Source organism: Brassica oleracea, chromosome C1, assembly GCF_000695525.1.
Source record: "Brassica oleracea var. oleracea cultivar TO1000 chromosome C1, BOL, whole genome shotgun sequence".
Classification (NCBI taxonomy): domain Eukaryota; kingdom Viridiplantae; phylum Streptophyta; class Magnoliopsida; order Brassicales; family Brassicaceae; genus Brassica; species Brassica oleracea.
The window spans coordinates 11,722,879-11,738,665 of record NC_027748.1 but is presented as its reverse complement, the minus strand read 5'-3'; the positions used below and the strand labels follow the sequence as shown (position 1 = coordinate 11,738,665).

The 15,787-nt window shown below is 39.0% G+C and overlaps 4 protein-coding genes across 5 annotated transcripts; 1 reads left to right on the top strand and 3 right to left on the bottom strand.

The window, feature by feature from the left end:
* Positions 1-467: 467 nt before the first annotated feature.
* On the bottom strand, positions 468-3,076 carry LOC106307350 (protein ECERIFERUM 1). Its single transcript, XM_013744284.1, has 2 exons — positions 2,506-3,076; positions 468-1,434 (listed from the first exon to the last, which is right to left on the bottom strand). The coding sequence occupies exons 1-2, from the start codon at positions 2,944-2,946 to the stop codon at positions 622-624; spliced, it is 1,254 nt and encodes a 417-aa protein (XP_013599738.1). The 5' UTR covers positions 2,947-3,076; the 3' UTR covers positions 468-621.
* A 173-nt stretch (positions 3,077-3,249) lies between these two features.
* On the bottom strand, positions 3,250-5,376 carry LOC106307358 (translation initiation factor IF-2). 2 transcript variants are annotated; one of them, XM_013744302.1, is made up of 3 exons: positions 5,319-5,376; positions 4,811-5,146; positions 3,250-4,288 (listed from the first exon to the last, which is right to left on the bottom strand). In XM_013744302.1, the coding sequence occupies exons 2-3, from the start codon at positions 5,118-5,120 to the stop codon at positions 3,609-3,611; spliced, it is 990 nt and encodes a 329-aa protein (XP_013599756.1). In that variant the 5' UTR covers positions 5,121-5,146; positions 5,319-5,376; the 3' UTR covers positions 3,250-3,608. The 2 variants fall into 2 exon arrangements, with proteins under 2 accessions (XP_013599756.1, XP_013599748.1); XM_013744294.1 differs by having other exon boundaries at positions 5,304-5,372.
* A 276-nt stretch (positions 5,377-5,652) lies between these two features.
* LOC106317258 (geranylgeranyl transferase type-2 subunit alpha) lies at positions 5,653-9,387 on the top strand. Its single transcript, XM_013755105.1, has 9 exons — positions 5,653-5,698; positions 5,819-5,996; positions 6,089-6,251; positions 6,589-6,749; positions 6,835-6,939; positions 7,396-8,154; positions 8,232-8,409; positions 8,583-8,754; positions 8,846-9,387. The coding sequence occupies exons 2-9, from the start codon at positions 5,881-5,883 to the stop codon at positions 9,229-9,231; spliced, it is 2,040 nt and encodes a 679-aa protein (XP_013610559.1). The 5' UTR covers positions 5,653-5,698; positions 5,819-5,880; the 3' UTR covers positions 9,232-9,387.
* Positions 9,388-10,236: 849 nt separating this feature from the next.
* Positions 10,237-14,812, bottom strand: LOC106314598 (serine/threonine-protein kinase CTR1). Its single transcript, XM_013752448.1, has 12 exons — positions 13,791-14,812; positions 13,408-13,706; positions 13,178-13,322; positions 12,722-12,837; positions 11,785-12,427; positions 11,621-11,689; positions 11,435-11,535; positions 11,254-11,338; positions 10,999-11,166; positions 10,770-10,901; positions 10,495-10,689; positions 10,237-10,418 (listed from the first exon to the last, which is right to left on the bottom strand). Exons 1-12 carry the CDS (start codon positions 14,622-14,624, stop codon positions 10,386-10,388), a joined length of 2,820 nt encoding a protein of 939 aa, XP_013607902.1. The 5' UTR covers positions 14,625-14,812; the 3' UTR covers positions 10,237-10,385.
* Between the last annotated feature and the right edge of the window lie 975 nt (positions 14,813-15,787).

Here is a 15,787-nt window from a genome sequence, read left to right as displayed (position 1 = left end):
TCAAATGATGCAGTCAGGCGTGAATCCTCATACGGCAGGTAGAATTGTCGGCTGTAAAATCGTCTGTAATATTTCTCATAGTTGTAATAGCATAATTATTCAGCGTTAAAAAAAAAAACTCTAAATGTCTAGAATTCCATTTAGTTTGATGGTTTAACTAAAATATTAATAATGTTACTAAATGTATGTGGAGATGTAAATTTTAAATTCCACATAAAATGATTTATTAACAATTATACAGATTTATACAAAAATTCATCAAAATATTTTCATCATCAGATAAGTAGAATTGTCACAAATGTTTTTTTATAAATCAGTCAGTTAGTTTTATAAATTATGTAAAATTATCGGTTTTAGAATTGTATATGTAACATTTCATTATAATAGAATAACAATTCGTGTTAAATAAAAAAAACTTTTGGATGGTGATGCCAATGAAAAAAAATTAAAGTGACTTGAAAAGTATGTAAATCAAAAGACAAACACACACATTTTATTGATAATCAAAGTCACCATCAGTAAAAAAAATGGACAAACAGAACCATCGGATAAAAATTAGAAAGTGCATGTAAGTTGCACCACACAGAACAACAACAAAACAACAAATTTAATCACAAAAAGCTACATAATCATATTATTCACCTCAATCTTCAGCTTTGCAAGCTCTTCTTCAGGCATCACCACACTTACAGCCCTAGCAAACTTTCCCTTGGGAAACACCAACACAACTCCTTTGTCCCCCACACCATGAATCGTGTAGTTCACGAAATCAGGCTTCTCTCCTTTAATCTCAAGTTCGTCACACATGTCAAGATTCACAAACGTTAAGTTTGCACCGTACGTGATAAAATCCGAATAGCCTCTATCTTTTTCTATCATCCCCTTGATCACACCGTTCTCTTCTTTTCTCTCGTTCGCTATGAGCCCCGCTAGTTCGGATACCTCGGTCATCTCATCTTTCCTTTCCACTACACTTATTACCAAGTCATCGTTCCAACATGTTGAAGACGTTTTACGGTCACAGATTGTTATAACATTTGTGTCTTTTTCCCCACGAATATTCAGTATCGAACTCCATATCAATGCATACAGAATATCAACCTCTGAGGAAGATTGGTACTTGGCCATCAACCGGTCGATTTGCTCGAGGCTAAACTTAATGTTGAATCTCCCCATCTTGCATTTATTGCTAAGTAACCAATACTCCCCAACTGATTCCACCTTCTTAATGGAAATGGCCTGCCCATCATCATCAACTTGACCATTAGCATGAGGTGTCAGTTCGGGTTTTTTCGGGTAAACGGGTTTGGATGGGCCACGAGTCGACATTAGTTGTCCCATCGTTTTCATGAAAGTTGATGCTGAAACTACATCTCCCAGTACATGGGCCCAACTTAGCCCTACTGATAGCCCACCACATTTGAACTGTGTTATCTGAAAATAGATTTCAACAAACAAATTATATTACGATATTATCTCATCTATGCGGACCAAAACCTTATTAGACGTACCTAAGTATGGGCTTCGGACGGATCGGGTATCCGGATAATTTTAAGGTATCCGGATTCGTATCCTTATCCGGCGGATCCATAATTTTACTATCATTATCCGGATCCGGATATCCTTATAAAAATTGTAATATCAAGCGGATATCCGGATCCGGGTTTGGATCCTTAAAATAAATAAAAAATAATATTAATATATATAAAATATTAAAAATAATTTTTTAAAAAATATATAATGTTTCTAATTATTTCTATGTATAATATTACAAAATTTACATACAATTTATATATAATATTATAAAAATAAAAATATATTAAATAAAATTAATTTTTATATATAGATATTACTATTTTTGAAATAGTTATTAATAAAACTTACGGATCCGGATATCCGGACTAAAAAATAAAGATATCCGGATCCGGATCCGACTTTGACGGATCCAACATTTTACTATCCGGATCCAGCCCCTCCGGATATTCGGATTTTTGGATCGGATCCGGATCGAATCTCGGATCGAATCCGGATCTCGGATAAAAGTCCCGGGCCTACCTAACTACGACAAATCATTTAGCTGGTGGTGCAGACAGCTTATACAAAGGTTCTTGATTATATATTTAGAAACAAATCGTTGTGGAGACCGTCTAAGCAAATGTTGATCTAATCTATTCTTACTGGAATAAATAAAAGTCCAATGCGAAGTTAAGATTCTCAGTTTATTAAGTGTCCAGTTCATAGTTAAGATAAAACAAGAAAATAATCTTGGAATGAATGCTTGATAGCAACTACCAAAACAAAAAGTTTGAATTTAATTATGTTGGTTTTTAAATAATGTTAAGTTTTTCATAATTGGTTGAATTTATTGAGTAAAATGATACTTTTTAAAATATAACAACTTTCTTCGTATTAGTACTTTTAGGCTACTTTACTTTTAGTGTTAAAAAAAAGGCTGCTTATATTTTTAAACTGGAGTAATAAAACTCGTATATATGTAGTAGTTACCTGGAGGTAAACGAGTGGAGAGTATAAAAGATCAGGACCAAGAACGTGATCGTAGACAAGGAACCGGTGGTCGATGGAACGGTCGTCCAAGTCTAGCCACTCCTGGACCGTGAACCCTTCGACTTTAGCTTCAACTATGCGCATGCCACTGTCGTTGCAGCGAATGTAAGGTATGGCTTGAGCTGAAGGGTTTTTGTTGTCGAGAAGCCGGATCCGACCAGTCACATGGTCATAACACGGGAGGTCGAGCAAAGGAAACGTGATGTTTTTCAAGTCGACGATGGTGAAGTCACGTGTACCCTTGAAGAAGTAAACAGCTCGGACGTAGTGGAGCTTCACGGCCAAGTCCATGGCCGTGAGATGCCGTGGCTTGTTCTCGCCTGTCATAGAAGCAGGTACCACCGACGAGATCTTCATATCTGTCACTGGGCTTGCCTCCATTTCGAGTGATAGGAGAGAAATAACTAATGTGTACTAGTTTAAAGCCTAAATGGGACGTGTTATAAGCATCTAGTTGCATGTCATGTGATGTCGGTCAGTTGAGACAACCTTTTCGGTGACATTAAATGTACATTTTAATACACAAAGCTATCTTCCTTTGGAGAGTTGAGTCCTCGGATCCAACAACAAACACCCTTTTATTACATCTATGATCCATGTTCGATCGCTTCAACTAACAACTGCACCTCTCTTATTACCAAACCTATTCCATCCAAAACCAAATTGAGATAACCGAACAGCAAATCAAATCTTAATATGGTTGAGGTAGATTTCATGTTTTGTATATCAGAAATACCTAAACAAATCTAAACCAAGCCAAACAAGAAAAACAAACCATCCATTCAAATTTACTTCAAACATACCTTTGTTAAGAAACTAAACCCAAAGCGACTACAAACTGATCTCAAACTTAAACTCAATCGAAACCCTGATTAAACACCACGTTTACCAACCATTCTACTCTGTTCCTAAAGATGACCATCGTTCTCTGTTGTGTCTCGTTACAAGCCATGTAACAATACCTGTTCCAAAGACTCATCAGTGATGACGGTACTCTATATGCTCGGATTTGGTGTTTACCCATTTGCTCAAATTCTCTTGATTCAATTGCTTGATTCATCGCACGTGGCCTCATCTAGAGAAGCAGCAAGGTACTCAGCAAGGCTCTGCTGATTAGTGCTAGGTTTGTGGGAAGCTTCTGATATCATAGGTTTCTTCGGTGCTATAGAATTGGGACGCCAGGCTTGACCTGTTGAGTTGCTGCTTGAAGCATCTGAGCAGCTCTTCCACAAGACTGGCTGAAGATACTTCCATGGATCCTCAGCCATGGAGTTGGAGTAAAATCGTTCTGCACCTTGTTCCATGGGTCTTCTTCCTCCACCTCGCCCATAGCTTGTGTTCATACCGCGTCCTCCTCTGCCTCTGCCTCTTCCTGAGTTAGGATATGTGTTTCCAGCCCAGTTAGAATTTTGCCGTCCGTAATGGGGAAATTGTGGAGGGTTATTGTTATAGTTGCCTCCTCGAGGACCTCGACCACCATATCTGTTATTCCCCATATCATGGTTTCCCTGAGGGAATGGATAAGGGCGAGGTACCCATTGAGGTGGACCTAAATGGTTAACAGGTGGTGGAGGCCTAAAGTTGTTGTTATTCCAAGGGACGGGTGGACCTCTGTACGAGGGTGCCATCCCTCTTGGTTCGGTATGCATATTATCACCACCGTAATGAGCTTCTTGAAAACCGCCATGATTGGGATGTGCCTGATAGTCATTCCCCACCGATCCTGTTCACAATTATAGCGCAGGGATCAGAACTGGATTACTATTATACGTTCCAAGTCAGAGAACAGGAAGATAAATGAGTTTCGATGTGAAGAGATTATAGTACTGTCAATTCCTAGAAAATATACATAAAGGGATTCGGATATGTTAAAATGAGCTAGCTGATAGGTTCGAAACCTGATTCTTGATGAACAATGAGTTTTTCCTTTACAATCAAGAACATTTAACCAAACCTTAACAAAGAACAAAAATATCCTATCGATATGTTGAAGAGGATCATCTACTTCTCCTGGATCTGTTCAATCATATACTTATAAACACTAAGGACCAAGTAAAACGCTAACACACAGTTTAGTTAAGCTGATGTGGAACCAAGTAATCTCCTGAATGAAGGCTTATCAGTGGAATACTTTCTATGGCCTCCTCACAGGAATATAAACAAAGTAAAAACTAAGACAGAAGCATTGCCTATCAAGAGTATCACAAGCACAGAAACAAGCTGACAATATACAAAAAGTAATCACCTGGAACAGATGGTGGAAACTGCGGTGCTGGAGGGGTAACTTGATGACTAGGAGATGAGATGTATTGTTGCTTAGGACTCTTGTTTCTCTTGAAACTAGAATAAGCTGCCATCGGGTCGGTGTAATAATCAAACCTTGGCTTATCATACGATTCCTGCTGGTGAGTGGATGCATCAGCCAAGGGATTTGAGAGGTGACTTGTGTTCATAGAGGTTTCAGGCTCTGTAGAACCATCATTCTGTGCAGCAGCAGCAGCAGCTTCCATCCGCATTGCTTTTAGCATTTCTTTTCTTTTCTCTGAATCTTCCATTGCTACTCAGCTTCAGAGCTAATCAACTACAAAAATATAAACTATTTTTAGAACTTATCCATCAAATCGCACAAAAAGAGCTAAGATCTCCACGCGAGAACAATCTAACCCTAAACCCCCATATTATCCCAAACTCTGTACGGACACTCAAATTGGGAAAACGAAATTGAGAGTGATGCTAGCCTTGGTTTACTCAACTTCTTCACTTCCTGGTCGCCAGAGGTAGAGGATGAATGACAAGTGAAAACCCAGAACACGATGATGACGATCCGACGAAGCCTCCACAAATATAAACGAGACTTCTAAAACCCGGTTCGTGTTCGACCGTGTTTTTCCAATTAGAACCGGTTTACAGCGATTAGAATCATAAACCAAAATACGATAATGACGAAGGGTGAGAATTAAAACGAGACTTCCGAAACCCGGTTTGTATTCGACTGTATTTTTTCAATTAAACCCGGTTTATGGAGCTTGAAATCATAAACCAGACTCCGATAAAACCCGCTGCTTTCTCAATCAATTGCACGAAGCAACCTCTCTCTCTCTCTCTCGAATCTCGTTGCCACGTGACCTAGCAGGTGATCTCTCTAGTCTTCTCCTTTTCTGCATCTCTGTTGATTTCTAGAGTTTGATCACGCTCTTTCTCTTGATCGAATCTTTATCTAAGCTTTCTAGTTGTATTCCGAATCTCTGATCAGATCAAAAGTTTGAATCCCACACTCTCGCCTACCTCACATTCGTCTCTTATCATCGGGGAAACATGCACGGCCGTCCAAGGAAGGCTTACAAGCCAGAAGAGGAAGCAGCCTCCGCTGCTAAAGCCGCTAAGCTCAGGGCTCTCCAGTCTCAGTTCATGTCCAATCACCATAACAAAATGTACAATCTTTCTCTTTTAATTTCTCGCTGATCGGATTAGTTACTCTTCGTTAGATAATCATCTGTTCCTTGCTGGATGTTCTGGTTTCTAGTTATACCAAGGAAGCTGTTGACTTGAGCACGAAGCTCTTAGAGATCAACCCTGAGGCGTACACCGCTTGGAACTACCGGAAGCTAGCCGTGGAGGATAAGCTTTCAAGAATCGAATCTGATCCGGACTTGATCAAGACAATTCTTGATGAAGAACTTAGAGTGGTGAGTTTTACTGCTCACAAGTTGTACACTTTTGTGTATTAAAGACACAGCTATTGATCTTAGATTGACTTCTTTAGCTTGTATGAATCGCTATTGGTGTGATACCAACAACGGAAATCATTCCAGTGTGATAAGAATACATATGTGTATGTGATTTCGAATTCATTATTGATAGATCCTTTGTACTGACTATGTATTCCGAGATTGAAAGTTTATCTCTTGTTCTGAACTGTTAGATTAGTTGCTTCACTTTGAAAACTGGTATCCATATATGCAAGATCTTCTCTTTATGAAAGTAGTTGATCATTGATTACTGTGAGTTCTGTTGTAAATTCAGGTGGAAAGTGCTTTGAGTCAGAACTTCAAGTCATATGGTGCTTGGCACCATCGGAAGTGGGTTTTGAGTAAAGGGCATTCTTCCGTAGGGAATGAATTGCAGCTTTTGAATAAATTCCAGAAGCTGGATACAAGGAACTTTCATGCTTGGAACTATCGCAGGTGAAAATTAGGGAGACGCGACATTCTTTGTAAGTATGTCATGTCCATGAAACTTTGCATATTCGTGTGTTTGTTCCTTTGCCAGGTTTGTTGTGGAGCTAACCAAAAGGTCAGAACAGGATGAGTTGAAGTATACAGACGATATGATTGGTTCCGATTTCAGCAACTATTCTGCTTGGCATAATCGTAGGTATGCATATTGTCTAGTAAAATATCTAAATTCATCAACTATGCTGATTTACATGTTCAAATTCTCTTTTCTTTTTGTATTTAAAGAAACGGAGACACTTGTGAACTAGATTGATGGTCGAACGACTTAGATAAAAGTAACTAACAGAACAAAAATGAAGTTCATCCATGAAGAAATCCAATTTGCTCATGAACTATAGGGAGCCAATTTGCTCATGAACTATATGAAACTTCCTTCAGTGGAACAATTATTTCTGTCTGGTTTACATGGTCTCTTTAATATTTGGTTGATATAACCACCACAATAATTGAATATTAACGAAAGCCAAGGATTAATTACAAATTCACACTATAGCTCCTCGATTCAGTCAACATCACAAAAGGAGTTTCTCTGCACATCAGGATATTTGCATGTCTAGCTAATAGTAAATCTTTTTGATTGTTTGATATTCTGCAGTGTACTTCTTTCAAGTTTGCTTGCAAGAAAGGCTGACGGTTTCTTACCAAATAAAAAGATTCCTGATGAATATAAACTTGTACAAAATGCTATTTTCACGGACGAAGATGACCAAAGTGGGTGGTTTTATCATCTTTGGCTTCTTGATCAAACTGTTAATGTGGAGACTCCTCTTCTCACTTCCTCATGGCCTTCGCATGGTTCCCGTATCAGTCTCTATGCTGGGTGCTCAAATGGCTCTTTTTCTAAGCTCACTACTTTTGGTTCTGAGTCGGGTTATTTTCCACTCGTTCTTAACTTTGATCAAGCTGTTGGTGGAGTCAGTTCGTCTACTGTTACGATTGATACTGAATTGAAAGGAAATGAGGACCTTGTTTGGGAACCTGTTTCAAAGAAAAACTCTCATGTGTCCTGTGTATGGGTTGCTCGTCCTAAATATATAAGTTCAGAACCATGCTTTGGCAAGGAATACAAAGTGAAGGTCAAAATTGGGAACTCTCCAGGAATTGTTTCTTCCAGAGGATGCAACTTTAGCGCTTCTTATGAGTTCGTCTTTACAGCGCATGTTCATGACACAGTCGAAGAGTCGTCGCAAGAAGGCATTGTTTCATGGACGGATGGTTTTGATATCTGGGATGCAGAGTCAAAGGATTTGAACGCTCTTACTACGTTGGATCGATCAAACGCTCAGATGGATTCTAAATGGCGTCAGGAAGCTATAGCGGAAGAGATTGACTTATTTCGTGAATTGCCTGACAGGTATCCTATTTTCTGTCTCGCTTTGATGGGAAAGAGAAACTTGAGTCTTGAACTTTGTGTTCTTTTTTTATTTTTAGCAAAATTGGAAAGCTCACTCTGGCAAGGCTTTTGATGGCTAAAGCTATGATATCGGATGATGCTGTTAAGGGTGTTCACTATAACGAAATCCTCGAGCTGTATAAAGATCTAATGGCACTGGATTCTTCGCATTATCAGTACTACAAGGATGTGCACAGCGTAGCTTTACTCCGCAAGGTACTTAAGACTTCTTTTTAGCTGTGAACCACAAGTTGAGATTCTGCTCTAATGAATAGCTGTATTAAATGTTCCCCCATTCTCATGCACGGTTTATGGTTTGATTGTTTGTTTTAGATGTTTTTCGATCTGTTTCATCATACATACTACTCATAAAGTGAATGTTCATGCAGGTGACTTCAAGCACTGAAGACTTGTCAGGACACCTCTTTCGTTGCAGGAATATGAACAACTCTGTATGTATACGGCTGAATAACTTATCGCTATCTCGGATAGCCTCTGTCGAGAAGTTGCTGTTTGTCCAAATGTTAGACCTCAGTCACAATGAGCTTCATTCAACTGAAGGTACGTTGCTAAATATGTTCACTGTTTTTCATGCTCATGTCCTCGGTTTCAGCTGTTGCATCTGATTAAATGGTGTGTATGTGCGTCACAGGATTGGGGGGAATGCAACTTCTCTCTTGCCTAAATCTGAGTCACAACAGAATCCGGAGTTTTTCAGCTTTGGACTCCCTAAGACATTTGAAACAGCTGAGAGTGTTGGATGTTTCACACAACCACATCGGTGAGCACTCAGTTGACACAACACGGTACCTTTGCTCTTCACCGCTTTTTAATTCGGAGTGGACTCAGGATGAAGTTGGTCGACAGATGCCTACTTTGGTCACCAAATACTGGGATGCGTATTTCGTGTTAAGAGATTTGAATCTCAAACAGTTAGATATAACAGGCAACGTAATCGCAGGGGACGTGTTCAGCTCTTTTGTTCTCCGAGTTGTGCCAAAGCTTGTATGGCTTGACGGCAAGAAACTTGAGATTTAGATCATAGGCCAAGGTTTTTTGCTTTATTTATGGATCATCAAACTCCCCAAAGCAATTTGGATTCTCTTGATGGTTCTTGTTGTTGTGATTTGTTTCTCATCAATCTTGTTATATGACCTTTTATAATGACTGCATCCTCTGAACCGATTCCAAACTTTTTTGTTTTTTTTGTTCATTACAAACCAAGTAAACACAATAATAACCTTTAAAGGGGTGGACACTTTACCCGATATCCGCACCCGAACCCGAACCGAAGTAGCAAAATATCCGAACGGATATTGAATTAGGAGAGATTAGATTACCGAACCCGAATGGATATCCGAAGATAACCGAACAAATGTATAATTAACCTTATATTTCTAGTTTACTTCTCCCATTTTATATAAAATATTTATATTAATACTACACATACTTTAAGTTCATATGATATACATACAATTACGAAGAAAATGATTTCCTACTCACTTAAAATGCATGTCAAACTTTTTATTTCAAGAATTAACAAAAAGTTACATCCAAAATTTAAAACAATAACCAAATTAATGTCTTTTTAATTTCAAAATGTTATGTCCAAATCAATTAACCATTTAATCTATTAAAAATAGAAAATTAGTTAAATAAAAGTTATATTTTTTAATACATGAAATTTGAGAAATGAATTTTTTTTTTTTTTATAAAAAAATCTAAATATCCGAAGCCGATCCGAAATAACCGAATCTGAACTAAAAATACCCGAACTCGACCCGAAGTACAGAAATGTCCGAACGGGTTCTACACCTCTATACCGAATACCCGAAAATACGAAATACCCGACCCGAACCCGAACGCTCACCCCTAGTTTAAAGAACCATATAAAACTGTATGTTGTTTCAGGATACTCTTTACTCTGTTTCCTTTTGTTACCAATAAATTTTCAATTCAACATAAACTTTTGGTAACATACAACTTACAAAGATTGCAAACTACAACAAGTGCAAGTATCATGCAACCATCTCCAACCGCAAGAAACCAAATCTCATAATCTTATTCATTGTCTCGCATGTTATGCTCAAAGTCAATACTTAAGAACTATACAAGCCAAAAACAAACTAAGAAACCTTCCATTCTTCCAGGTAAGGCCTTGTCTCATTGATTTGTTTTTCTCTATCTTAAAGTCAAATTGAGGAGCTAATCAAAGCATCTCGCACCTGATTGTTTATGTTAGTACCTTAAAAGCTTATATATATTTAAGCTATAGAATGGAGTGGTTTAAGTTGAATTTACCCCTTTGTCTCCACCCATTTGGATCAGCTGCACTGGAGACTTTAGTAGCTTCTTCAGTGTATCCACTATGCCACCAAATGCTGGCCGCTGAGCCGGTTCATCTGCCCAGCAAGCTTCCATTAGAGATACCAAAACAGGAGATGTATTGGGAGGGATTATAAGCCTCCTGTTTTGGAATGCTACAGCTCCAACCACCTGATCAGCGTACCAAGACTCAAATTTAGAACTCTAATACTAATGAACAACATATGTGAAGAGGGAGAGGTGTTGGTTACCTGAGCAGGACTGAGTCCATTCCAAGGCTGCTGCAAAGTAATCAACTCCCATAGGACAACTCCGAAACTGTAAACATCTGATTTCTCATTTGTTGGCTCTCCTCTAAGAAACTCTGGAGCCATCCACTCCGGCTGTTAAACCATACCAAAGATAAGAAGTTTTACATGTCAAAACATTTTTTCTACCAGCACATATCTGCAGTAGTTATATCTTTAAGAGAGATCTTACTGTTCCTGCAACAGACTTTGATGGTATGAAGGTGTTTGCCTTGAATCTTGACAGTCCAAAATCACAAACCTTCACTGTCCAGTTCTTATCAACCAATAAATTTGGGGATTTCAAGTCCCAATGCACTACAGGAGGATTAAGACAGTGTAGGTAGTTGAGCCCCTTTGCCTGTTCCAGTAAAACACACAGATTCAGTTTCAAATTTAACTCAGAAAGACAGATTAGAAGATTAAAAAAAACTGAAAAATCACAAACCACATCCAACGCCATACGTATCCTCCTCCTATGATCTAGCAACTCTCCAGATGCTGGCCTATGGATGAGCCGAAAAAGACTGCCCCTATCTCAAAAGAACAAGATAAAAAAAAAACATAATCAACTCGGTAATGCAGACGTTTAAGATGAAAACAAACATCATGATGCAATGAGGTTTTACCTTGGCAAATATTCTGTTACTATAGACAAACGGGTTCGGTCTGTGACAGCACCCATGAACAGAACAACATTTGGGTGACGCACACGTTTCATTATTGCAACCTTCACATGATTTGAGAGTTTCAGAGAGGTTTCAAAAGTTATTACATGGGAGTTAGCTATTCAAAAGAGATGCTTATTTACATACCTCTCTGAGAAACTCTCTGAACTGGTCATCATGGAAGTCTTGGATTGATAAAATTTTGACAGCCACATCCTTAAACAAGAAACAAGAACTTGGTTAGAAACTTGTTTAGAAAAATCTTATTTCAAATGAAGTGAGAGTTAAGACATTTAAATAGTGAAACCTACTGATCCATGCCACTCAGCACGATGAACAGTTCCAAATGACCCAGCACCCACGCGCTCTTTGATATGCAACTCTTCCCATGAGATCTCAAGCCAATCTGATGCCAAGGAAGGCTCAATGTTCAAGAAAGGTGAGATAGCATCAACAGGTAACCTGACTTTCTTATCTTTCCGAGTCTCAGCTTCAGCTATCTCTCCTTCAACTGGTATGTCTCCATTTATCTGCTTGATACCACTGTTTACAACTGGATCTTCTAACAGAGAGGTCTCCTCTTTGCAAGTTTCTTGTGAAGCAATCTTGTCTTCGCTAAGTTTTGGTATAGCAGCTCGAACAATAGATTCGGTTGAAACCGTTGAAGATGCTTTAGTGAAGCAAACTTGTTCAACATGAGCACAACACATTGTTGATGCAACATCCGGCAACTCAATGTCTCTGTGAACATGGCCTTGAATGCTTTCGGAAAGAGCGCATGAAGGCTTTGACTTAGTGTGACAAGGAGACGTGCTACGCACGAAAGGCCTTGAAACTTCTGTAAGGTGACTCATCCGAAGAGGTGAAGGAATCTGAGAGTGTGTTCCACCGTTGATAGTAGAGTCTGGATCATGGACGTTTCCTGGTTTTCCGATAAGGTCAACAACATATTCCCTGCAAAGAAAAAGATATTAAACTACGCTCAAAAAAATGGAACACAAGCTCAAAGCAACTAAACTTTAAAGCTAGCAACTATCTGTAAGCACAGAATCAAGGACATACACAAGCAGACCTCTGGAGAGAAGAGACCCAATCTGTTAGTAAAACATAAAGACTTCATAAGTGTTTTTGAGTAGAGGCAGGTGAAAACTTCCTAAACCAAAACTAAAAGTTCACAAGTGAAAAGGCATGAGAAAATGTTTTGCTAACAGCTAGTGAGAGGGTTAAAAGCTTTGAGTGCTATCAAACCTTGATAGCTTCTTATCATCGTCGATCTTGACAAGGCAACAAGACTGGTGGTTCTCTTTACAGTACCTGCAACCTCTAGCTATCCGACATGGTAAACCAATGTAATCAGCCAGTTTCTGCATATTCAAGGTGCGAAAAGTCAGAATCCAACAACATATACATGTAACTGGTAACTAATAAAAGGAATACATGGGATTGATAGGAATAACTATCTACAGAGTTTATCGGAATGGAATTAGCATTCCATTTACTCCATAACTTTTTTTTACCGCGGAATGATTTTTCAAATGAATGTTATTTTATTCCTGGAATGATATGAGATACATAGATCCATTATTTTCATTTTAACTGGTGAACATTTTCAAGAAGCATTCACGAAAGATTTTATTCCATAAAAATGCATTGCAGTTGCACCCAAATACACTTTGCTTAATCAAGTGCAAGTCCATGTCTGACCTTAAATAAGATGGCACGGTGCCGACACAACCCCATGGTTAGACTACCAATAGGAAGAATAATACATTTCCGAAACTCCTTGAGTCTACTGCTAACCAGTTTCCATCTCTTATGTAGATCACCTTGCTCCATCTGAAAGTTCCCTCTATAAAAAACCTCCACTACCTCAGCGCACACACACATATATATATATCAAGGAGAAGATAGAGAATAAGAAGAGAAAGTGTTACCCCATGTAAACAGCAACGAGTCTGCCAAGCTGCTCCACGAGTACTAACATGTTTTCAGAAGAACAGTAGAGCTCATGTGCCTTGTCTTCCATTTCTTTAAGACGAGAGTCTTCACGTCTGTCTATTAAAACAACTTCCATTGATGTATCCCTAGGCTCAGTCTCCTTAAGTAGCAGAAGAGATGGTAGTTTTTTTCCTTCTTCAGAATCGTTACACATTAACCAAAGATATGGATCCATTCCTAGTATGCTGTAAAACCCATCTGATATCTTATCATTGTATGATAAACAACCACTTACCTGAAAAAATAATAATAATAATAATAATCACAATTTGAGCCAACTAAATCTCATCAAATGTTTAAAATAAATATGAGTTCATACCCAGAAACGGTAAGAGATAGTCTCTGTGCTCTGTATCTGAACAGAGTCGCCACCAAGATTAGCTTGAGAACTTAGCCTCCTAGCAAGCGTGACTTGCAAGTAATAGCCTTCCTTTGACTTCTGCGCTAGGGTTTGCTCTTTGCTCTCATCCCTAACCTCAGCTTCTCGCTCCTCCTCCTTTGCCACGGAGACACGTGTAGTGGTCGAGGTCTCTCTCGCTTCTGTGGGACTTGAGAAGCTTGAGAAGTTCCCGTCCACCGTCGTCCCGGAGAAGAAACTCCCGGCGAAGCTGCTCTCACTCGACATTCTTGGAAGAGAAACCTCCCTATCGAAGCTCCGGTCAATGTTCTGTTCGTTAATGTTCACCGTCCTTGCAGAAGAAGACGACGCAGCCGCCGCAACGATGGAATCGGGAGAATCAGACGACGAAGAAGGAAGCAGATGCTCTCTCTCCTCATCACCTTCGCTGGACATAGAGAGACGCGTGGGCCTCACATGTCCTGTGGTGGTAGAGGAGCGAGAGAGTTTGGCCTTCTTCTCAGCAAGCCACTCGTAGAAAGCCGCGAGATGCTGCTGCTGCTGCTTCTTCTCCGAGATACGATCATCAGAGAGACCGTTCAAGAGATCTGAAACTGCAGAGTTAGAAGAAGGGAACACAACCTCTTCCTTCTCCTTGTTCGGATCTCCGCCGCCTCCATTAGGTTTCTTTCTTTCGAAACCAAAGCTCTCCACAGACGGTGAAGACTTCTTGTCTTGATCAGTCTTGTGAGAAAAAGGATCGAACCCGCGATCCGGAAACTGACGGGGGAAGAAGTAAGTCGTGCGGTGAGGCATCTGAGAAACTTTTCAGACAAGAAAAGCCTTGAAATCGGAGGTCTGGGTGTGGACAAAGGAGATGTGTTTGGTCGGATCAAGAAGCGTTTGAGATTGCACGAGGATAGGAAGGGAGAAGAAGAAAAGTAAAGAAGCAAATGAGGAATAAAATATTTGAATTATAGAAAAAAATAAAAAAATGGACAATTTTAAAAGTCTTTAAAATGAGAGAGGGAAGGAAGGAGGGAGAAACTTTATGTGAAAAGCTTACACGTATTGTTTTCATGCAATAGGATGATGACACGTGGATTTGTGATCTTACTCATGCATTGCTTGGTTCATGAGCGCAGTTTTGTTACTTTATGAGGTAAGGAGAGTATGGGATCACTTTCTTTTTATTGTCAAAGGTAAAGGATGCCTCACGCGACGCACGAGTTAACGAGAGACGACCCTGTAACATAACCAGCAAAGATTTCAATATTAATATCTCACAATTTTTAGAAACAATTATATTAAAATAAATAAATGTTCAAATATTTGAGCTATATCTCAACTCATTCATTTAAAAGTAGTTTTTTAATTAATTATTGTGAAATACTTGAAAATCCCTTCAATGAAATTGCTCTAACATAAAATGTAATAATAGAATTATCTTATCTATTAAAACAAAAGTCATGACTTCTTTCATGTGTGATATTTTATTTTGAACCATCTCTTAGAAAATAATCGCACTTAATTATCATAGCATTCATTTTTATAATAAATAGTGGTAAACGAGCTCCAGCTGGAGCTTCCGCCCTAGGTTCGATCCTCTTTGACCACCCATAGACGCCTTAAGTGACAAAAAAATCCAGATTTTTGTGGACCTCTTAGTTATTAGTCATTGGACCTAGAAAGTCTTTGGTGTGGGAACCGAAATTCGCACTGTCAATTTCCGTTTAAATTAGGAAAGTTAGGAAAACCCTAATTTCCCAGAGGTCCCGGATATCTGTTAAACCACACGCCAAGCAATCAGAACACCCAATTAAAGACGAAAAGAAATAAGAAATCGTAAAAGAGAGCAAAAGGAGTTTTATTCCGAATCCGCGTATGAGCCTTACAACAAGGTAGAAGCCTTGGCTATGAGAGCTTTCGGCGAGATTCCTAGTTCTAACAACCTAAGACTGCAAAACCTAGTTGAGTCG

Excerpts from the sequence above, each read along its gene's own strand:
- LOC106307350 (XM_013744284.1), bottom strand. The coding sequence starts at position 2,946 with ATGGAGGCAAGCCCAGTGACAGATATGAAGATCTCGTCGGTGGTACCT. Across the intron at positions 1,435-2,505 it reads CTCCACTCGTTTACCTCCAG|ATAACACAGTTCAAATGTGG; the intron begins GTAACTACTACA and ends ATCTATTTTCAG.
- LOC106307358 (XM_013744302.1), bottom strand. The coding sequence starts at position 5,120 with ATGGAAGATTCAGAGAAAAGAAAAGAAATGCTAAAAGCAATGCGGATG. Across the intron at positions 4,289-4,810 it reads GTTTCCACCATCTGTTCCAG|GATCGGTGGGGAATGACTAT; the intron begins GTGATTACTTTT and ends AATTGTGAACAG.
- LOC106317258 (XM_013755105.1), top strand. The coding sequence starts at position 5,881 with ATGCACGGCCGTCCAAGGAAGGCTTACAAGCCAGAAGAGGAAGCAGCC. Across the intron at positions 6,750-6,834 it reads CATGCTTGGAACTATCGCAG|GTTTGTTGTGGAGCTAACCA; the intron begins GTGAAAATTAGG and ends TTCCTTTGCCAG. Across the intron at positions 8,155-8,231 it reads TTTCGTGAATTGCCTGACAG|CAAAATTGGAAAGCTCACTC; the intron begins GTATCCTATTTT and ends TTTTATTTTTAG.
- LOC106314598 (XM_013752448.1), bottom strand. The coding sequence starts at position 14,624 with ATGCCTCACCGCACGACTTACTTCTTCCCCCGTCAGTTTCCGGATCGC. Across the intron at positions 11,167-11,253 it reads TACGTATGGCGTTGGATGTG|GCAAAGGGGCTCAACTACCT; the intron begins GTTTGTGATTTT and ends TTACTGGAACAG. Across the intron at positions 10,690-10,769 it reads ATGGACTCAGTCCTGCTCAG|GTGGTTGGAGCTGTAGCATT; the intron begins GTAACCAACACC and ends TACGCTGATCAG.